Source organism: Coenobita brevimanus, chromosome 84, assembly GCF_032717465.1.
Source record: "Coenobita brevimanus isolate Jiangsu-jjx chromosome 84, ASM3271746v2, whole genome shotgun sequence".
NCBI classification, from domain to species: Eukaryota; Metazoa; Arthropoda; class Malacostraca; order Decapoda; family Coenobitidae; genus Coenobita; species Coenobita brevimanus.
The window spans coordinates 42,700,110-42,724,103 of NC_137037.1; the positions used below are offsets into that span (position 1 = coordinate 42,700,110).

General features: G+C 42.3%; 1 protein-coding gene across 1 annotated transcript in view; it reads left to right on the forward strand.

The window, feature by feature from the left end:
* LOC145410147 (trypsin V-A-like) overlaps positions 1–23,250 on the forward strand; it is a 41,434-nt gene extending 18,184 nt beyond the window's left edge. The window contains exons 4-7 of the mRNA XM_080280345.1: positions 5,721–5,812; positions 10,173–10,288; positions 14,854–15,035; positions 22,913–23,250. Coding sequence (XP_080136471.1) covers positions 5,721–5,812; positions 10,173–10,288; positions 14,854–15,035; positions 22,913–23,134 — 612 coding nt within the window. The 3' untranslated portion in view covers positions 23,135–23,250. The remainder of the gene's footprint in view (positions 1–5,720; positions 5,813–10,172; positions 10,289–14,853; positions 15,036–22,912) is intronic.
* Positions 23,251–23,994: the final 744 nt, after the last annotated feature.

A 23,994-nucleotide genomic window follows, 5' to 3' on the forward strand; every position in this document is an offset into this window, starting at 1 on the left:
CATTATTATATTTAATAACATAGTGCCCCACGAATCCTTGCCGCCTCCCGTTTACCATTCCTCCCAGTTCACCTCTTTACAGTTAAAGTCACCCACCAAAATTATATTATTGCTTTTCTCAATTATTTTTTGCAAATAGCTAGCCATATCTGACAACATCTCATGGTATTCGTCATCCTTCCATGCTCTCGTCTTTGGGGGAACATACACTACCGCAATATCTCTCTTAACATTCTCTCCAGTTTCTAATTTCATATATATCACTTCAGCCCTGCCTTCTCCCATTTCCACAGTATCTACATTTATGTTGTTCTTCACTGCTATCATCACTCCTCCTCCCTTTTTTTCTTTTCTGTCTTTTCTCCACAGTTTGTATTTACCATCTCCCAAATGAACATCAGTATCTTCTCTTAATTTTGTCTCTACAAAGCACATGACATCAGGTTCATGTTCTCTCAAGAAATCGTTAATTTCGATCCTTGTCAATATGAAACCATCAACAATAGTATATATCACCTTCAAATTATTTTTGACGTTTTTAATACCCTCTTCTCTCCTACTCTCTGTCCGTACCACTTCCTCAACTTCTGATCTTTCACAACCATCCCCCTTAGTTTCCTTCACTTCTATTTCCTTTAATACCATTTCCTTACTTTCATATCCAATACTCTCCAAAAAAAAGTATTACATTCTTCCTCTGTCCTCTTGTCATTTTTTTCCTTTACTTCTTCCTTTAATGATTTTAAAACTTCTCTTTCTTCTTCATTCAGATCTTTTCTTATTATAATATTTTCCATCCCCACCTCTTTGCTTAATTTCCAGGTCACTTTAAGTATCTCATTTATTACACTTTCTGATGTAAACTTGACTCTCATTGGTCTTGATTCCCCTTTCTTATAAGGCCCTATCCTCCTTACTTCCTCAATTTCTTTTACCCACTTGTCTCCTTCGGGGTCAATCTTGCCTAATATTCATCTCACCAGGTTCGTGTCTCTCTCGAGTCTTACGAACCTAACCTTTTCTTACTCTTCCCCGTTTCCAAATACTACCACACATCTCTTCCTTTCTACAGTTTCTCTCACTATTTTCTCTTTTTTCTTCAGTATTTTCACTACATTTTCTTCCATTTTTTTCTTGTTCATTTCCGTTTCTTCCTGGATGATCTCTCTTAAGCTGACCACTTCTTTCTGTTCTTCTTCTATGTGTGCCCACTTTGCCTTATGCTCTTCTAATACGCTACTCACCTTCTCCGTTTTATTAGTACTCTCTTCTAGTTTCCTCCTCAATTCAACATTTTCACGCTTCAAATTTCTAATCTCTTCATTTGCTGTTTCATTGGATTGGATCAGACTCTGTATGGTAGTATCCGTATTTTCAGACACATCCTTTATCACTAGATTCTCTACTTTCTTTTCAAGTTCACTAATCCTCATAATTAATGTTTTAACCAGGTCCATGACATTGGTATTTGTATGAAATCCTTGAAATTCGAGTCCCTCATTGTTTACATTTTCGGCCATGTTTGATGTTGGTTAAGTACCAAAACAGCTGTGTGTGTGTGTGTGTGTGTGTGTGTGTGTGTGTGTGTGTGTGTGTGTGTGTGTGTGTGTGTGTGTGTGTGTGTTCCTACCTAATTGTTCTTACCTAATTGTATCTTTACAGGAATGAGTCAAGCTCGTACTGTCCTGTGTATTAAACATTTTTTATCATACCTGTCCTTAAATTTATTAATAGTTTTGGCACACACTATTTCATTCAGCAGTGCATTCCACTGATCAGTTGCCATATTTGGGAAGCTGAATTTCCTTACGTCTTTATCGCCTCTTTTTTTTTGTGTAGTTTTTCGCAGTGTCCTCTCGCTGATGCGTTCCCATAGGTTATATATTCATTTATGTCTATTTTCTCTTTCCCTGAGATGCATATATATAGTTTAATCATGTCTCTTCTTTCCCTTCTCTCCTGTAGTGTTAGTAGATTCAGTTTTTGTAGTCTTTCTTCATAGTACAGATCCCTTAAGCTTGGTACCCATCTTGTAGCTGCTCTTTGTACTTTTTCAGTCTTATCTATGTGTTTTTTGAGATGAGGATTCCAGGCTACTGATGCATACTCCAGGGTTGGTCTGATGAATGATGTTATTATTTTTCTCAGCATGTCTTCATTTATATATGTGAATGCTATTCTCGTACTAGCAAGCAGTGTACACTTGTTGCGTACCTTCTCACTGATGTGGTCAGCTGGAGATAGTCTGTTATTGATAATCACTCCTAGGTCCTTCTCCCTTTCTGATATGTGTAGGGTTGATCTTCCTAACTTATAATTATAATCTGGTCTTTTCTCACTGTTACCAAACGTAATTATGTGACACTTGTCCACATTAAATTCCACTTGCCATTTATTGCTCCATTTATGAAGTTTATTAATTCTTCTTGTAGCTCTTTGCAAGGATCTTTGTTAGTAAGTTTCCTTTGTATTTTTGCATCATCTGCAAACATATTCAGATAGCGTTGATTTCCAGTATTACTGTCTATGTCATTTATATACTGTACAGTACAGTACATCCCCACAGTACGTGAGTTCCAAGTACGCGATCCCCCTTGTACACGAGGACTTTTTTTTTTTGTAAGCGAGATGGGGGGCAAAGAGTGGCTCAAATCCGGGGTTACCCCGAGTACACGACATTGCCCCCCCCAAGAAGCGATAACGGTTACTTACACTCTGCCCACCTTGTGACATAGATGCTGCTCACTCATCACGTGATGCCCATATGCGCCGCATGGAGGGTGGTGAGGTGAGAGTTTCAGCAGAGGAAACACACATGCACAGAGGGTACACTAGCTGTTCCAGGTACCTCCCTGTGTACTCAGAGGCTATTTTTTCTGTGAGCCAAGATGTCTGCCCCCTCCTCCAAGAAGAAGTGCATCACCCATGCCATGAAGATGCAAGTCATTAGGAAGAAGGAGAGTGGGATGGGTAACACGGCCATTGACAAGGCTTGGGAGAATCTTCCGTGTGAACTATATGGACTAACAGGGAGGCCATAAAGAGGACTGTGAAAACATATGAGATGGCGGCATTGGACGGAAGAAGCAGGCTGACCAACCAGGCTATAATTTGTATGGAGCAGTACCTGGCTACATTTATCCTGAGGAAGGAGAAGGAAGGAATTCCTCTGAACGGGTGCTACATCAGGGACCAGGCCAAGATTTTCTACAAAGCTGCAGCTCTGAAGCTTGTTGTTAGCTTTCTGAAGAGGAAGGAGCTACGTCACATTTGGCTCACGGGGGAGCGTGCATCAGTGGATGAAATGGTGGCCAGGGATTATCCAGCCATCCTAAAGGGGATATTTGAAGAGGGCAGCTACACCAGGGACCAAATTTATAACACCGATGAAACAGCCGTATACTACAAGGCTATGCTGAAGTGTACTTATATTAGTAAGCACCAGCGCCAGGCCAGAGGCAGAAAAATCGACAAGAGCAGGATAACAGTCATGTTTGCCATGAACTTTTCAGGCTCACACAAGATGCGGCCTGTTGTGGTGCATACTGCAGCACATCCCATATGTTACAAGAATCTGCGCTGCATGGATGACAGAGGGGTATACTGGTACAGCAACTCCAATGGTTGGATGACAAGCAGCATCATTTCCGAGTGACTGTTGCGGCATTTCATCCCTGATGCAAAGGCAAAATCCTAGGAACTTGGCATCCCCTTCAAGGTGCTGCTCATCCTTGATAATGCCCCAAGTCATCCAACCTGGCTAGCAAACCTTAGCAAGGAATGCAAGATAGTTTTTCTACCCCCAAGAATAACCTCTCTCGTCTAACCACTAGACCAGGAGTTGATTGCAACGGTCAAGCAACTATACCACCAACGCCTCTACGATCACTTCCGCAACAAGACCGACAGCTGTGAGGGACTGCAGGTGAGTCTTGACTTGAACACGGTTGGGAGTGATGTCATGGACACCAAGGATGGTTTGGACTCGCCACTCACTTCACCCGCTTCATTTTCACCACTCACAGCACCCACACAACCAACTTCAGCTCCTGAGAAGACTATTATGGCTTTTTGGTGGTCATTCAACCTCAAGAATGCCATCACTCTCTTGTTGTCCTCTTGGGCAGATATAACCACTGCAACAATTAACCATGCTTGGCGCCTCCTTGTACCGCACCTGTGTGAAATCGCACCAGGAACTGGCTTTCAGTCCCTGGCCGCTGCCGAGGCAGCCATTCTCACAAGCGCACAAGCTGTGCCCGGGTTTCAGGCCGTCTCGCTGGAGGAGATAAGGGGTTTACATTCGGCAGTAGCAGAGCAGGATCCCCAGGAAATTGTGCAGCAAGTGGACAAGGCCGACACAGAGCAGGAGATTGCAGCAAAGCCAGCAACACCAGTGATGGAGAGTAAAGATTCGTCCATGATAGAGATCAGCAGGGTACTGTGTGCCCTTGATAAATTCAAGGAAGAATTCAAGGACATCAAACGCTCTCAGTTTCGAGTGGAGGAAGTGATGTCTTCACTGGACAAAACCTTTCACTTCAACACCGACAAGTACAACCAGGAAGTAAACAGACGCAAGCAAATACTCATCACCCGTTACCTTCGGCTTGAACAAAGTGAGGAACCGCTCCCTTCAACATAAGAAGAGCCATATCCTGAGGAGGATCAAGAGACTGATTCGATGTCTGAGGTGTCAGAAATAGACTTTGAAGGGTTTATGAATGAAGTGAGTGCATTAGCTGGTGCAAGTGTCAAAAGTGCTGGTGACGAAAGTGGTGAGGAAGGTGGTGTGTCGGATGGTGTGGTGGGAGATGCAGGAGATGCACGCTTGGTGCCTCATCCTGCCTTGGATCCTCTCCTTACCTCCATCATGCCTGTTGTCCTCTTGGGTAAATGTGAGCAGCCATATTCTTGTTGGTTTAGTTAGGCCATATCCTTGTTGATTTACCTAGTAAAGCCGTAATCTTGTTGGTTAACTTTATCTTTGGTAATATGTCTTAGATAGTTTCCCTGTATAGTACAATACTTAGGTCTGAAAGGGGTCTCGAGGGTTGCCCATGAAGGGGGGTGCCGCCCATATGTGATTTTTCCCATAGGTTTATGTATTCACAGTACGTGAATTCCTAGTACGCGACGTCCTCTGCCGCCCATATACTCGCGTACTGTGGGGATGCACTGTATACTAAAAACATAATTGGTGCCAGCACTGAACCCTGTGGAACTCTGCTAGTCACTTCCCTCCATGATGAGTAATAATGAGTGTGTGTGTGTGTGTGTGTGTATATGCAGTATTATTGGTCGAATTTAGAATAAACTTTTCTTTATGCTGGCAAAGAGAAATGGTAGTGCTTGCATTCTTGGCTAATAGGTCCATGCCTGGTCCTTGAAGGTAGTTTTAGGGTAACAGTTGATGAAATGGAGGAAACTTTCATTGGAAAATAAATCCAGCTAAGCATTGAGAATAGGGAATTCCTCCAGGGGATAACCTCTTACCAATAGTTGAAGGTCAGCTCTTGATGATGCCATGATTAGTTTTCTAAATTAAAGTTATACTGTACGTTACTGAGAAATGTTATGAGTAGGAAGTCAAATTAATATAAAAAAATGGTGAAATACACAAATTGCTTGGAATGTGACCCTGACACTAATGCATTAGAATAATCAGTAAGGGCCCTGATAATATATGATGATGGACTTGGTGTTATTGTGTTTTGCAGGTGGTTTCAGGAGAGCATGATTTAAATGTGGCTGAGGGCACTGAACAGCACCTGTTGGTTGATGATTTTATCCAACACCCAGAATACACATAGTAAGTGTTAATCAGTGCCAAATAATTTGTAAGGAAACTGGTGAGATTTTATTTTATGGCCAGATACCTGACCATAACTGAAACAAAATGGAGAGGAGAAAGTGTGAGAGAATGGGAGTATGGATGGGGTATATGTGCAGGAGTAGGTGAGAATGAGAGGGCAAAGGAAGGAGTATGTATAGTTGTGAGTAAAAGATGGAAGAGGAGCATAAGACAGTATGGATCAGTTGGATCAAGGATTGTGTGGGTAAAGTTGAAAGTTGGAATACAAATGTGGGCGATTGTGTGTGTGTATGTGCCAACGCAAGATCGTGCTAGAAGAGTGAGAGAAGAGTTCTGGACAAATGTACAAGTGTGCATGGAAAAGTTTGGAAGGAATGATAGAGTGTTTTTGATTGGTGATATGAATGGTAAAGTTGGGAATGTGAAGGTGGATGGAATAGTTGGTGAGTGGGGTGTGCCTGCTGAGATAGATGAGAATGGGAGTGCGTTAGTGGACATTTGTGCTGGGAGGGGGTTGGTGATAGCCAATACCCTCTTCAGGCATAAAATGATCCACAGGTATACATGGCGAGTGATGAGAAGGGTGGGTGGTGAATTGAGTGAAAGGAAGGCAGTGATTGATTATGTGTGTGTGGATGAAAGGATGCGAAGATGTATATTGGATGCAAGAGTTTATAGAGGTTGGGGGAGTGGACTTTCTGACCACTACTTGGTGGTGGCCAGAGTTAAAGTTCAAGTAAGATGGAGGAATAGAAGAAGGGAAAGACGAGAGGAAGGAGTAGTTGCAAGGAGAGTGGAAAGGTTACAAGAGGATGAGAAAAAGGCAGAGTATAAGAGAGAAGTGGAGGAACGATTGGGCAAATATGAGTTGGAGCAGATGGGGGACGTGGAAGGTGTGTGTAGAATATTTACAGAAGAAATATGTGCAGCATGTGATGTGGTGTGTGGAAGGAAGAGAAGACGGAGGGGGTGCAAGGAACAGCGTGGTGGACTGAAGAGGTGAAACGGGCTGTGGCACAAAAGAAGAAAGCATACAATGAATGGATGAGAAATAGGGGCGTGGAAGAAGTTGAGAGGCGGAAGAGAGAGTTATATGTAGAAAGAAAGAGAGAGGTGAAAAGATTAGTAAGAGAGAGTAAGAAGAGAGTGGATGAGGAATTTGGAAGGAATTTGAGTGTAAAGTGGAGGGACTGTAAGAAAATGTTCTGGAAAGAGGTGAAAAGAGTAAGACAGGGTGGAAGTGGAGTTAGAAGGGGAGTGAAAGATAAAAATGGTAGATTACTAGTGGAGAAGGGAGAAAAAGTGAGCAGATGGAGAGAACACTTTAAGGAATTGTTGAACGTGGAGGATGGAAGTAATGCGAGTATAAGTGGCTGGGGAATGGCTGGAAGAAGGAGGGAGGAGAGAAGACAGGAAGAAATCAGTAGGATAGAAGTTGTGGAAGCAATGAAGAAAGTTAAATCAGGGAAAGCCCCAGGAATTGATGGAGTGTGTGGTGAAATGCTGAAGCATGGGGGAGAGATAGTAGTAGAATGGATGTGGAAGATGTGCAGGTTGGCCTGGGAGGAAGGTAGTGTCCCGGAGGATTGAAAGTCAGGTATAATTATTCCCTTGTACAAAGGAAAAGGGGAAAAAGAAGTGTGTGGTAATCATAGGGGCATTTGTCTTCTTAGTATAATAGGAAAAGTATATGGTAGGATACTTATTGACAGAGTTAGAGAAAGAACAGAGAATTTAGTTGGAGAAGAACAGGGAGGCTTTAGGAAGGGAAGAGGTTGTGTAGATCAGATATTCATTCTCAGATCTTTAGTGGAAAAGTTTCTAGAGAAGGGAAAGAAGTTGTATGCGGCTTTCATGGATTTGGAGAAAGCATATGACAGGGTGGATAGACTAGGATTGTGGAAAGTGTTAAGAATATATGGAATAGATGGGAAGTTGTTGAATGCTGTGAAGAGTATGTACGATGGTGCGAAGGCTGCAGTGCGTGTGGATGGTGAATTAAGTGAATTTTTCTCTTTGAAAGTTGGGTTGAAACAGGGATGTGTCATGTCTCCATGGTTGTTCAATCTGTACATGGATGGGGTAATAAAGGAGGTACAAGGTAGGGTGGTGGATGTTGGAGTGGCCCTGGTGAGAGAGGATAGTGTTTGGAAACTCCCTGTACTGTTGTTTGCAGATGATACCGTGTTGTTGAGTGAAGACGAAGGGGAGCTGCAAGGCTTGGTGGATGAGTTTGAGAGAGTGTGTAAGAAACGGAATCTAAAGGTGAATGTAGGGAAGAGTAAAGTGATGGTCTTTGAGAGAGGTGAAGTCAGTGAATGTACTGCGAGGTTGGATGGTGAGGAATTGGAAAATGTGAGTACGTTTAAGTACTTGGGTAGTGTGATGAGTAAGGATGGAGGTTTGGAGGGTGAAGTGCTTGAAAGGGTACAGCAGGGAAGAAAGGTTGCTGGTTCTTTGAAAGCAGTGATAAGGAACAGGGAAGTGAGCATGGAAGTGAAAAAGTTACTACATGACAGTATTGTGATACCAACTCTAACGTACGGAAGTGAAGCTTGGACGTTGTTGGAAGGACACATGTCAAGAGTGAGAGCCGTGGAAATGAGTTATTTAAGAGGAGCCTGTGGAGTCACATGGAGAGACAGGCTGGCGAATGAGGATATAAAGGAGCGGTGTGGTGTTGATGTGGATGTGATAGGAAGCGTTATGAGGAACACACTGAGGTGGTTTGGCCATGTGGAGAGGATGGAGGGTGAAAGACTGACGAAGAGAGTGTATGTGAGTGAGGTGGAGGGGGAAAGAGGGAGGGGGAGGCCGAGGATGAGATGGAGAGATGGGGTGGAGAGGTATATGAGAGAGGGGGGTGTGAGTTGGGAGCAGGGGAGTGAAATGGCGGGGGACAGGGCGACTTGGAGGCAATTTGTTTGTGGCCACCCCAAACGGGATTGAGGCGTCTGGCAATAGATAGATAGATAGATACCTGACCACATAGATCACCCAGGTAACTGTGACAAAAATACTTTCAGGGCTTTACAGCATACCACAACTCATCTTCATGCCATCCTGCTACACCACTGATGTTGGAAATTGTGTATTCATACTGTAGTCAAAGTATATATGCAAACAATATTGCATTTACTGTTGCCATTCAGATTAATCGCTTTTCAGAACATCACGTTGAAGACAGTACAGAACAATGCTGTATGTATCATCACTGGCTGCACCAGTACCACTCCCACAGATCACTTAAACCCTCCCTGTTAGAAGAAATATTGACATGAAAGGCACAAAATTCCATGCAGCAGCCCATATAAACACAATACAGTACCTTTGTTGTTACAGTATATGTCAGAACTGTACAGTGCAGCCAGACATGCAAAACAACCACCACACAAGCATTACCAGACCTTCTTCAGCAACATTCCACCTCGAGACACTCCAGCACTAGCACTGAAGAGACACCTACATACTGTACTCATTTCATGCGCAGGGCAATACTACATCTATATCAAAACACCGTACTACAAACCCCTCCTTCTGACATCCACCTATCAGAAGTATCCTTAAACAGCACTGATTGAATTCATTTAGCTAGGCTTAGATCATGGCTGCATCCATCTCTCCTCAACTACCAGCTTAGATTTGGTTTGGGTGGAATCACAGATAACATGTGCTCCACTTGTGGAATAGGTCCATACAACATAACCCACATAGCGGAGCACAGCACAGTACATACCACACTAAGATGCAGACACAGTATCAGTGATGCAGAAAACCTATGGGATGACCCCATAGGGACAGTTGCATATCTGCAATCAGTAGGTGTACTGGGCCAGGCATGATGGGTTAAGCAACAACTTGTCAGAACATGACTTTATTTACCTTCCTCATTTCCAAAATGAGTGTGTGAAAAAGAGAGGTATAGAGGTCAGTGAGGGTAAGGAATTGAAAAGGAGTCAAGCTAGTTGGGTGAATTTTGTATGGAGGAGTACATGTCAAGGGTTTGGAATCCCTTTCTAAATCTGACAGTTGTTGGATTGACTGTGTCTGATAGGTAATTATAGAGCTACATATAAAAAGGTGTACCTATAAGGTGGAGCAGGATTCTGAGGGCTTGAATGGTGAATGAATGGATGTGTGGTTTGTTTCAATAGACGTGATGTCAAAAGTTCTGCCAATATCATATTCTTTCCTTCACATACTGTTATCTCACTGCACCTGCATGTGGGAAAAGAGGTGGGATGATGATGATGATGATGATGATATCCAGTAGACCATTCCTCTTACCACTGTATTACTAAAATCAAGAATCTGTCAGTACTGCAGCCAGGTTTATTGCCAGTAATGTATCCAACAGCTGGGAAAGGCCATACCATAATGATGTGGGTCTGGTGCACCTCTCTACCCCAGCCACCCTTGATGAGTACACCAGTATGGCTCCAATGCTTGCAGACTCTTCACAGCTTACAGAAGGTCAGTAGCACATACATCACAGTTATTTTCTTATTTGTACTGTACTTTAAGAACACTACTCTGATAAGTGCAAATCTCCTTCAGTTCCCTCTCTATTCCCTGAAAAGAGGATGGTGGACTGCACATGAAGAGCAGATTCAGCTTGCAGTCCACTGGGGTCATCTTCAACTGAGCCTGGGGTCACAGCAACAATAACAACATCAGATTATTTTAAAGGTGCAAGATACTGCATTTGGATTTTTAAACATATTTTCTGCTGGACGTGGTAGGTGGTGGTGACCATCATCCACTCACTTGATGTAGTGCTGCCTGCTTCTTCCTTCACCTTTATCATTGTTTTTCTGTGTCTGCCCTCCCCTTTTTCCTGTTTCTTCCAGCTTTCCTGTCACTTTTTATTACTCTTCTTTCCTTGTCAGGTGGCTTTACATAGGTGTCAAGTCAAATGGTTTTCTGTAAGCCAGGAAACCATTTACAACACTGGGTGGTAACCATATAATAAATCCACACTTGTTCCCTACATGCCAACAAGTAGGTTGGCGGAGGGTTGGTGCCCCTCCCTGTAAAACCATTAATTCAAAGATAGATGGCCATCCCTTATGAGATTGTGGTGTTTTGTTACAGACAGATAGTTAGATAGATAGATTTTCTGTAAGCAGTGAGCACCAGCTAGACATGCAACAAGATTCAAGCAGTGAGCACTGGCTAGATATGCAACAAGATTCAAGCAGTGAGCACCAGCTAGATATGCAGCAAGATTCAAGCAGTGAGCACCAGCTAGATATGCAACAGGATTCAAGCAGTGAGCACCAGCTAGATATGCAACAAGATTCAAGCAGTGAGCACCAGCTAGATATGCAACAGGATTCAAGCAGTGAGCACCAGAAAGATATGCAACAGGATTCAAGCAGTGAGCACCAGCTAGATATGCAACAGGATTCAAGCAGTGAGCACCAGCTAGATATGCAACAAGATTCAAGCAGTGAGCACCAGTTAGATATGCAACAAGATTCACATGCTTGAACTTCCAGACCACAGGGCATGACCTGCATGCTTGCTTCAGGCTGTTGAACATCACACAACTCTCCCTTACCTTGAGCTTAACCATTAATTAAATCTCCCATCATGTAACAATAAAACAACTACAGTATTAGTAAGACAAACAAATATAACAGAAGATAGAAGAGACTAAGTTGAATTAAAAATAGAGAAGGATATAAATGAATTGTAAGCAGATGTGCAGTCTGTCTATCTGTCTGTTTATATATACAGTATATCTATTTAAATCTGTCAATCTGTCCAGCTGTCAGTCTATCTGTTTATCTCTATCTATCTGTTGCGATATGCCTTAAACCCAGAAGGGGTGGCCACGAATAAATTGCCTCCATATCACCCTGCCCTCTGCCATCAGGCTGCCCTCCCTCCAATTCACACCACCCTCACCCAAATACTTCTTCACTCCATCCCTCCTCATCTTTGGCCTCCCTTCACCTTCCTGCTCTCCCCCTCCACCTTACTTACATGCACTCTCTTAGTCACTCTTTCATTCTTCATTCTCTCCACATGGCTGAACCATCTGAGTGCTTCTCCTAACAACTTTCAGCATATCTACATCAACACCACGATGTTCCTAACACACACACGCACGCACTCTCTCTCTCTCTCTCTCTCTCTTTCCCCACATGCTTTTCTCAAATAGCTCATTAGCACTGCTCTCACTCTTGACTTCTTTCCTCCCAACAGAGTCCAAGTCCAAGCGTTAATTGTGTGTGTCAAGGTGGGGATCGTAGTACTGCCATACAGTGAATTTTTATTTTTATGCTCACCTCCCTGGTCCGTATCACTTCTTTAAGTATACTTGTCACCTTCCTTCCTTACTGTGCTCTTCCTTGTACCAATACTTTATCCTAAACATGAAAACCTGTGGATCTTTTGGTATGTGATATGGAAATACTAAAGTAAAAAAAAAAAAAAAGTAAGAAGAGAGATACTGCATGGCTTAACAGTGACATATGAAAAAATTGAAGAAATATTTTAGTAATTTGGCAGTAGCAGGTAAGAAAAGTGCAATACTAATATGAGGATGAAAAAGTGAAATAATAGACGTACGTACTGGAACCAATAAACAAAGGAGAAATTAGAGAAGCATTTAACCCTCTTGTGATTTGGACACCTCAAGTATTCTCTTCCAGCAAACATCAGGTGATTTTTATTCAGTTTAACAAGTCATAGGGGCCTGAGAATCAATACTGTCATTAATCCTGTCATGGTTAGTATAGGCTAAGTTGCAGTTCTCTGGTTTATAATTACGGTATCACTTAAACTGAAAAGTGTAATGAGAGAGCTTGGTAGAATTCTGAGGCATAGAATAGCTCATTTGGAGATGAAGAGGCTGCTGTGTGAAAGGTGTTGCTTCTAGGTCTCATATAGGAATGATACATGGGTAGTGAATGATCGCAGCTCCGTGTTACAAGCTCTGAAACTGTGTATTCCAGAACAACAAAGAGCATACACAGAACATCAGAGCTGTTTTGGCATAGAGGTGGAAAAAAACTGACTTTGCTAGAGAGTCTCAGGAGTGCAAGGTATTTTGTTATTTGGGTGACATGATATATGCTGGAGGTGGGTCTGGAGCTAGCTCATTGGGTAACTAAAGAAGTTCAGGGAACTGTTGCCTTTCCTGGCAGTGAGAGGGCTTTACCTCCATCCTAAGGGGTCCTTCTGTGCAGCATGTGTTACGAGTGTAATGCTGAATGGTAGTGAGACTTGTGTAGTAAAGGAAGAGGATATTCATAAGCTCAAATGTACAGAGATGATAATGAGGAGATGCATGTGTAGTGCATCCCTGAATGACAGGATTGGGGAAGTGGGGTCAGAATTGTGCATGAAGTGTGGAGAGGAAGGATGGGACTTGAATCCATTAGTGTAGTGAAGAGAAGGTGTAGATTGAAATGGTTTGGGTATATGGAGAGGATGGAGGATGATTGTCTGGGTGCAGAGGGTGAGAAGTATGAACATTAAGGGTAGGACTGTGGGAGGCAGACTGAAAAATGCATGGAATGAAGTTATAGTATGACCTCGGGGATAAAGAACTGAATAGAGAGGCTGTTAGAGACTGAGTAATGTGGAGAGCTGCCATTAAGTGACCAAGGCCAATGCATGCAAGCATGTTGGAGCCTTTATAAATGAAATGAAAAAACAGTGCTGTAGGAGCAAGAAGTGACATTGTTTAATGGTTAAAGAGAACTACTTTGAGATGGTATGGGCTTATTTAGTGAAAGCACATTGAGAGGAGACTAGAGACTTTAAAAATGAGACTTGGATAACAGAGAATGAGGAAGACTGTATGTGATTTGGATGAATATAATGCACCAGTACAATAATGAAGGAGAAAGAGGTGTAATGGAGATTACTGAAAAGAGTGAGAGCAGCATGTAATAAAAAAAAGTAACTGGAAGCTGTTCATTCATGACCACAACTTGTAATTTTTCCAGAAAGAAGCAAAACATCAACCATCAAGGTACTATCTGTACCATGAGCATGATGTGTAACTCAAAGAGGAACTTGGTTACACCTAAGCAGAGTCCAGACTGACTCCAGTAAGTCTTGGTACACATCACTGATTAAAATTCCCAATGATTTCCAGCAATTCTTCAGAAGTAGTTAAGTGGTATGGTGTTGTGTTTTAAGCTTCCACCCCACTAGAAAACATCCAGTTGTACCATAGCCAGCCCAAGTACAGGGATTCCACAGGAAGAAGCATGACATTATTTTGATTTAATGAAGCAAAGCACTGGAGGTACAGAGGATGAGCATGAGGATAGTGTAGCCGTTACAGCATTTAGGTGTAGTAAGTTGTGTTTGATGCTGGAAAGGGACACCCCTTGTTTTCTGCCTGGTTATACAAACATCCCTCAGCTCACTGTCCTTTGAAAGGAGGATGGTGGATGGCAGGACAAGGACAGTATCAACCTTCAGTCCATTGGGTTTATGGCCATAAAAATCTGGGTCCACAACAACAACAACAAGAAGTTGTGCTTAGCACAATATACCGCACTGTATTTAAAGTGTTACAGTGAGAAAGTACAACAGCATAGATATCTTTCATCTTTTGGTGATAGAATAATGTAGCACATTTTCCAAAATGTTATTAGTTGTTCTCCAGTATAGCAGCAATCCCTTCACAATGAGAGGTTTACTTTAAGCTGAAAAACACTGGCAGTAGTAAGATTGGTAGCAGTAGTAATAGTTGTTACCCCAGATTAAACTGAAATATGAACTTGGTGGACTGCAGGAGGAAGTTGACCTTCTCTAGCAGGTTATCATCCTCCTTTCAAGGCATAGGTAGGAAATTGAGGGATGTTCATATAGTTAGGCAAAGGAGATGCTCAGTTATATTTGTGCCACTGCATGAGGACATCCCTCTCCAGCAACAGTAGTAAGATTAAATTACTGTTAAGGAAAAAAAAATCAGCAAACTGAAAGGGTCATACTTGGCTTAAACTGTCAGAGTTTATCAGTCATGGTGGGTCGTACATATCTGAGTGTTGTTTTGTGTGCTGATCCAGGTTATTGTGTGGAAGCTGGGTGGGGTGCATCACAGGATGGAGTTACAGCACCTAGCATCCTCCAGTGGGCACCTGTCCCTGTCCTCTTCCCAGACTATTGTGAGGCAGCGTACCCAAACTTCACCCCAGACTCCAACATACTCTGTGTAGGGGACCTAAATGGGGGCATAGGTTCCTGTGTCGTAAGTAGATGGCTCCAAGGTCTGATATAGTTTTGGCATTACATGCCTATGTTGTTAAGTAAATGGCTCCAAAGTTTTGTTTCTGGCATTCAATCAGCAGGAGGGAATATGACTGAATTTAGCACAGTAGAACTCTCATTATGCATAAGATATACAGTACTGAGTTACACATTATATCATCCCAACATGGCCTGATAGGCCAGAGAAGTAAATACACAGATTACCTTGAGTAACCAGTCAGGCATACTGTAAGTACAGGATGGCCACTCACTGAGTGTTGTGAGGTTTAGGGGGAAAAGTCTGGAAGATTAATGAAAAGTAGTGTCCACAGGGGGAGGGAGATTTCTGAGGCCTCTGCAAGCCCAGGAGGTTGGCAGATACATCACCAAGATGATGGCTTGTGTAGAAGCATACAAGTTGACTTTAAGGTGTAGGTAACTGTAGGAACAGAAGGGCTATAAGAGGTTCTCAGTGCAATAGTGAAAAGATTGGGGTGTGACATCCTCAGGCTCAGTGGGGATTAAAGAACACTGAGACTGAATCTGATACATCTGTCCAAACCAGGAGCTTGATTGTAAGAAACCAAAGAGAGAAGGATTTCCAGAAAGTGGAGAAACTTGCCACCAAATATGGCCTGAAGATGATCAGAATGAAGGACTGTCGTGTCCTAGACAGTAAGAGTACCGTCATCTCTCTGAAGAGCAGAAATCAGAGAGGAAGGCTGTTTACTGTGAATTGAGGACCTTGAAGGACACTTGGATGGATGCCATAAGACAGTCCAAATTGTAGGGATGTGAGAGGTGAATGATAGGGAGGTGGAGACATGTCTGAGAGAAAGCAAAGGAACCCACAGAGTGTTCCCTTGATTATGATGATTCTGATGCAGTATAGTCTGGTCTCGTTATGCAATAGGATTGCGTCAGGTGAAAGCCTATCACATAATGATTTATCGCATAGTGAGGTCGATATAACATGGGTTCAGTGGGGATAGGGAGAGTGACCTTGACAGCAAAGCCTAAAATGCCCTCAAAAGCCTCTGCCACCCAGCTGAAGTTTGTTCTATGCTGGCACAAACTGTCACAAAGGGTCCCCCCCCCCCCAACAAGGCTGGGGGATAGTTAGAGGGCCTGGACAATCACTGCACATAAAAAAGTACATATCACTTCACTTAATATCACACACTGCACTAGTTGTTAAGCACTTGCACTGTTATTTGGTGATAGCAGTGGTGTTTCAGTGGCCTTTCATGCACAGTTGTAATGAAAGGCAGATGATCACAATGAATATAAACACTGAGTGGCCATCTTGCCCTACTTAGCTGACTAGATGTTTGTCAGGGGAAAGATGGGTATGTACTGTAAAGTTGACATGATTTCCAAGGCACAAGATTCATCATTTCACACACAAAAAGATATCAGTTCACTCAATATCACACACTGCTATTAGGCAATGGGAATGGTATTTCAGTGGCCTTTCATGCACAAAATGTAAAAAAGGCAAACTATCCGTCTATTGCCAGATGCCTCAATCCCGTAAGGGGTGGCCATAAACAAATTGCCTCCATGTTTCCCTGTACCCCGCCATTTACTGCCTTCCTCCCAGCTCACACACTCCTCTCTCATATACCTCTCCACTCCATCCCTCCATCTCATCCTCAGCCTCCCCCTCCCTCTCCTCCTCCTCTCCACGTTACTCGCATACACTCTCCTCGTTAGTCTGTTGCCCTCTCCACATGGCCAAACCACCTCGGTGTATTCCTTCTAATGCTTTCTATCACATACACATCACAATGCTCCTTCTTTTCCTCATTTGTCAGTCTGTCTCTCCATGTAACTCCACATGCTCCTTTCAGATAACTCATATCCACAGCTCTCACTCTTGACTTGTGTCCTTCCAATAAGGCCCAAGCTTCACATCCATATGGTAGCGTTGGTATCACAATACTATCATGCAGTGACATTTCTTCCATACTTACTTCCCTATTTCTTATCATTCCTTTCAATGATCCAATCACCTTTCTTCCTTGTTGTACCTTTTCAAATACTTCATCCTCCAAATTTCCTTCCTTACTCATCACATTACCCAAGTACTTAAATGCACTCACATTTTCCAGTTCCTCACCATCCAACCTCACTCTGCATTCAGTGACTTCATTTATATCAAAGACCATAACTTTACTCTTCTCTACATTCACGTTTAGATCCGTTTCTTACACACTATCCCAAACTCATTCACCATGCCTTGTGGTTCCCCTTTGTCATCACCTAACAACACAGTATCATGTGCAAACAACAATACAGGAAGTTTTCAAATCCTGCCCTTTCTCATTAGGGCCACTCCAGCATCCACTGCTCTACCTTGTATCTCTTTTCTAACCTCATCCATATACAGATTGAACAACCATGGAGACATGACACATCCCTGTTTCAGTCCAACATTCAGATAGAAAAAATTCACACAGTTCACTATCCACACACAGTAGCACCCTCATACATGCTCTTCACAGCATTCAACAACTTCCCATTTACTCCTTATATTCTTAGTATTTTCCACATTCCTTGGCCATCCACTCTGTCATATGCTTTCTCCAAATCCATGAAGGCCACATATAATTTCTTTCCCTTCTACAGAAACTTTTCCCCCAAGGACCGAAGAATGAATATCTGATCTACACAATCTCCTCCCTTCCTAAAACCTCCCTGTTCTTCTCCAACTACTTCCTCTGTTATTTCCCTAACTCTGTCAGTAAGTATCCTACTATATACTGTGCCTATTACACTAAGAAGACAAATGCCCCTGTGATTACCACACACTTCTTTTTCCCTTTTTCCTTTGTACAGAGGAATAATTATACCTGACTGCCAATCCTCTTGGACTCTACCTTCCCTCCAGGCCAGTCTGCACATCTTTCATATCCATTCTATTACTATCTCTCCCCCAATCTTCATCATTTCACCACACACTTTATCAGTGCCTGGGGCTTTCCCCATTTTGACTTTCTTCATTGCTTCCACTACTTCCATCCTGCTGATCTCTTCCTCCCTTCTCACCACCCAGCCACTTATACTCACATTACTTTCATTCTCTACATAAGCCCCTTAAATTGTTCTCTCCATCTGCTCACTTTTTCTCCCTTCTCCACTTGCAATATACCATTTTTGTCTTTCACTTCCCTACTAAATTTTTTACCACCCTATCTAATACTCTATACCTCCTTCCAGTACATTTTCTTACATTCCCTCCTCTTTACACTCATATTCCTTCCAAATTCCTCATCCTCTGTTTTCTTACTCTTTCTTACTAATCTTTTCACCTCTCTTTTCCCCACTACATATAGCTCTCTCTTCTTTCTCTCAGCTTCATACCTCTGCTTCCCATCCACTGACTATATGCTTTCTTCTGTTTTATCACAGCTTGCCTCATTTCTTCATTCCACCATGCTGCTCCTTGCACCCTCTTTTGTCTTCTCTTCACCCCACACACCACCTCATATGCTGCACAGGTTTCTTCAGTGAAAATCTTGCACACACCTACCTCCTCTCCCATCTGCTCTAAATCATTTTTGCTGAATTGCTCTTCCACTTCTCTCTAATATTCTACCTTTTTTCTATCCTCTTGCAACCTTTCTACCCTCCTTGTATGGACTACTTTCTCCTGTCTTTCCCTCCTTCAATTCCTCCACTGCACTTGAACCTTGACACTCACCACCACCAAGTGGGGGTCATAAAGTCTGCTTTTCCAATCTTTGTATGCTTTTGCATCCATAACATACCTTCTCATTCTGTCATCCACTCACACATAATCAGTCTTTGCCTTCTGTTAATTCAGTTGACCACCCACCCTTCTCATCACTCACCACATATACCTGTGGATCATTTTGTGCCTAAAGAGAGTATTGGCTATCTCCAACCCCTTCTGTGCACAATGTCCACTAGAGCACTGCCTTTCTCATCCACTTCTGCAGGCACATCCCACTCACCAACTACTCCATCCACCTTCACATTCTCCACTTTTCCATTCATATCTCCAGTCAAAAATGCTTTCTTATTCCCCTCAAACTTTTCTGTGCATCCTTCCACATTTGTTCAGAACTCTTCTTTCACTCTGCTTGCATGATCATGCATTGGCACATACACACACACAGTCGCCCATGTTTGTATTCCCACTTTCAGCCAAACCCACACAATCCTTGAACCAACTGATCCATACTCTCTTATATTCTCCTTCCATCACTTTCACATAACAATAAATACACCCTCTTTTGCCCTCTCATTCTCTCCTACTCATGTGCATATATCCCATCCATACTCCCACTTTGTCACACTCTCACCTCTCTGTAGTCTCAGCTAAACCATATATGTCCACTTTTGCACCCTCAAGCACATTCCATGTCACAATCCATATCATGTCTTTTGTCTGATCCTTGGTCATCACCTGTTGGTCCATCCTGATCCGAGGCTTCTTGTTTGTATTTTTAGTTGTTTTCCAGGGAGGAGGACTAACCCTCTGCCAACCCACCTGTTGGCACGTAGGGAACACATGTTGGTTGGTTATAAGGTTACCACCCAGTGTATTAAATGATTTCCTGGTTTAATATTTGGTTTGTTGCTCAGTGTAGAATTCCTTGAAACCAAGGTTGCCAAGGTCATGGTTTTCCTGCCAAATTGGGCTGGTTTTGAAGCTCTTTCACAGGCAAATTTTACCGGTCATGGGTTGCATTTTTTTGGGCTGGTTTGAAAACTGTCACAGTTTTTTGGGCTAGTTTGGAGTTAAACCACATCACGACAAAATACTGAGAGAGAGAGAGAGAGAGATTGTTTAAACATACAGCGGAGAGAGAGAGAGACCCTTTAATACTCTCAGAGGGACCAGTGGGTGCAACCCACGAGAGATCCAGAGCAGTTCTGGATAACTATATAACCATACAAAATCGTGCGGAGAGATGGACTTCCAAAAATTAGGCAGTTTTGTTTTATCCCTGCTATCATTGCCAGTTAGCAATGCCGCAGTAGAGAGGGTTTTAGAAACAGACTGCAGCATGAAACAGTTGAAAACACTCTTCATGTCAGAGCATAATTATATGCAAAGACAAAATGTGTTGTAATGATTTCACATTAAACAAAATTATGTTAGCAAATTTCACATATGACGTAGTGTACACAACAGAGAACACAGTGATGATGATCATGAATTATTTATATATAACGCTAATTTCACATAAGACGATTTTAAAAATAATTATTGGTGTTGGGCTACTTTTGGGCTGGTTTTCATTTGGGTTTCCACGGGTAGAGCTGGGTGCGACTTGGCAACCCTGCTTGAAATAGAGTACAATTACACTGTGTGAGTGAATGATGGGCACCCCCATTGACCACAATTACAGCAAGTGTAAACACTGGGGGTCATCTTGTCTCACTCAGCTGACTGGAGGCCCGTCAAGGGGAAGGTGTTTATATAAGGATGACACTATTTCCAAGTCATAAGTTTTGGTATTTCACACACAAAAAGGCATCACTTTACATAACATTGCACACTGTGCTGTTTGTTAAACACTTACATGTTATTTGGAAATGGCAGTGGTATTTCAGTGGCCTTTCATGCACAAAAATAGAACGAAAGGCAGATGATCACGGTGAATCTAAACACTGGGTGGCCATCTTGGCTTGCATGCATCACCGCCTCCACATGAAATTATTGGAGTTGACCATCAAAAATATCAGTCTAGCAAAATTGCCACCAATTTTTTTACAGTATACCAAAAAAGGATGTAACTTTTTAATTATCATTTTAGCAGTTTATCACATAGCGAAATCATATAATGAGACTGGACTGCTTCAGGCAAAGCCTCTGTTTGCATATCCATAGCCAGATGCCATGATCCTGTAAAGGGTGGGAGTTTGTCTTTGATTTAGTTATATAACAGGGAGGGGCACTAACCCTCTGCCAACCCAGTTATTGACACACCATGAACATGTATGGGTTGGGTTGGCTAATTCGTTACCGTTCAGTGTTATATATGATTTAGGGGGAGTTATTGTTCTTTAGAGACTAGAGATGGAGTTTATGCTGGAGGTCTTGGTGGCGGCAGCAGTGTTGGTGATGGGACTCAGGGAATGTCCTCTTACTGAGCAGTGATAAGTGAGTGAAAAATACAAAACTTGGAGACCAAGTCAAAGTGGTTTAGTTTAATCTTTTGCTTTTTTTAGTGGTATTTCCTACTAGTTGAGATATTGTTTAAATTTTTTTTTTTTTTTTTTCTGCATCATGGAGCTGAGAGAACTGTATTTTTTGAGGACTGTCATATGTGCTTCCTTGTGCATTTCATTGACCTGTGGAATGTGTGTTTTTATCCACCTTGGCAACCATCTCAGTGGTCAAAAAATGACCCAAAATGAATTTTTTAAATTCTATTTTTGTGTCTGTATATACACCCTCGCGTCCAGGATGGGTTTGTCCAAAACGTTTTGTGTCCAAGATGGAGACCATAAATAATAATCCAAAATATTGCTGTAATACAGTTGCATACATCTAATATGGAACCAACGTTTCATAACGGCCCAAATCCGAGGAGAATACAGCTATGACTGTCTCACCCAGTCCAACATGGTTCCCATGCTCGAGAGAGCGGCGTGGTTGAGATGTTGTCCAATAAAATATTGGCATCTGGTCACATGATGAGCAAGCGGGGCTTGTTTTTGTCTCTCGCAAGAGCATTGTGGACACACTTACTGCATGTTACACTCAGTGTTTGCTCCTAGGCTATTGTCTCTCTCTTACTTAACCATGCCTAGGAATCCGTCTGCTAACCCCTTGAAGCGCCACCATCTACCACAGGATACCAAGCTGGAGATAATTGAGCTACTAAGCTGGAGATAAGCTCAGAAACACACACTCTCAAGGTGAGGAAATTTGTTTTAGTGCCAAAATAGGCCTAGGTTGATGTTTTTAGGGGCATATTTCAAAGGTTTTGAGACAATATTAATTTTTTCCATAAGGTCTTGTGTTGATCCAAAACGTTTTTCGTCCTAGACAGGATCCTCAGGTGACAATATTACCGTCTTGGATGCAGGGGTACTGTGTATATACAGTATATATATATATATATATATATATATATATATATGCCGGGCATGTGATAGTTAAGAATAAATACTAATGTCAGTTTTCATTTGGACTCCTGTACAAGTCATACTTTTCTTGGCTGTAGCAAGAAAATGTGAAGTGCAGTTGCCAAAGGCATAGCCTAAGCTATCACTCACACTCCCCCATTGACACAGCTGGAACAGAGACTTTCACACCATGGTTAACTTTTTGCTGTTATATAATTAATGATTGCACTATAATGCAGGTGCAGTAAACCCTTGATATACCAAACCTTCTTTTAACAAGCTTTGGTTTTTGCAACCACCTTGAGCTGGCCAAAAGTTATGTTCATTTAACGAAGTTTGTTCAGTAAAAGAATGGATGCACGGGAAACACTGACCAGCGTGGCATCCCTACACACACACACACACACAATCATGCAGAATGCTGCACTAGTCTCTGGGTGACCAGCATTGTGAGAGGAGTCATAAATAGAGCATTTACTGAGAAAACGAGCCCTTTAAACCTAGCTGAATGTTATTGTGTATGACTGTATGGCCAAACATGGCTCTGTATTTAATGATCTTTGTTCAGTAACAGCCATGACGCCTGGGAAATTACCAAACAGCATGGTGTTTGGCTTTAATGTCAAGGGTCAGGTACCAAATGGTTCTTTATGACGAGGGTGTACTGCACTGATATTTATGTGTATGTTCCAAAAGTTGTTTAGGTCATCTATCCCACAACTTTATCTCAGCACCCACCTAACTTAACCCTCATCTACTTGTGGCTAGGGTGACAATGGTGGTGGTTTGGCTTGCTGGGACTCTCTGAGCAGTTTGTACCTAGTAAGCGGTGTGATGTCATGGCGGGAGGGGTGTGCTCAGCCTGGCCTCCCTGCTGTTTACATGGATACAACCAAGTACAAAGACTGGATCATCTCGATCATCTCAAAGTCAGTCCACAAGAAAACCCAGAAGACTGAGGGAAATTCCCGTCCATTCATCTCACAATAAATTCAACAAGTGATCGAAATGAATTTCTGATGCAGCAGGACCAGACCAAATTACATATTTTCAATTAAAACATCAAGACATCATTCAGTCCTCTACAGTCCTAGCTCCGTCTTACAAATGTCACCATTTTCAGTTTTTTTCCTTTACAGATGCAGTTAACATACTGTAATTCAGCCAGACAGAGCCACTTTGATGACTGTAAAGTTAATAAAGGGGTGTCAAGCCCTTGTCATGTGTTTCTCTGTACATGCCTCATCTAACCAACTCAGTCCTCTGCCAATTCCCTAGTCCTCTTAAGTTCCATACCTCATTGCTTGTACCCATTTACATCTCTGCATGCTTTCTTCATAGTCTACCACATCTCATACCACTTCAGACTCACTCATATATTCCCTGTTCACCATCCTATCTACGTGTATTCTCTCCATGTCCATACCTTCTAAGCCTACTCTCTTTAGCCCCATTATGAACAGACCTCTTCCATGAATCACTGCATTTCTTATCCTCTCCACTCTAGAGAAAAATAAGATAATAATCTCCAGGCAATTTTGTTTCAGAGAATGTATTACAAACTTGCTGAGTTTTCATAACAGAATTATTAATGTGCTACAGGAGAGAGAGGGATGGATGAATTGTATTTGAATTTCAGGAAAGTGTTAGATAGAGTACGACATGAGAGGTTGATTTGGAAAGCTTAAAATAATGGTGGCATAGATGGTGTTTTATTGAAATGGATAAGAAGTTACCTCACTGGCAGACAGATAAGAACTATGATTAGAGACTTTTCAGCATGGAAGGAAATGATAAGTGGAGTGCCCCAAGGAGCAGTTGTAGCCCCCATTATGTTCCTGGTATATGTA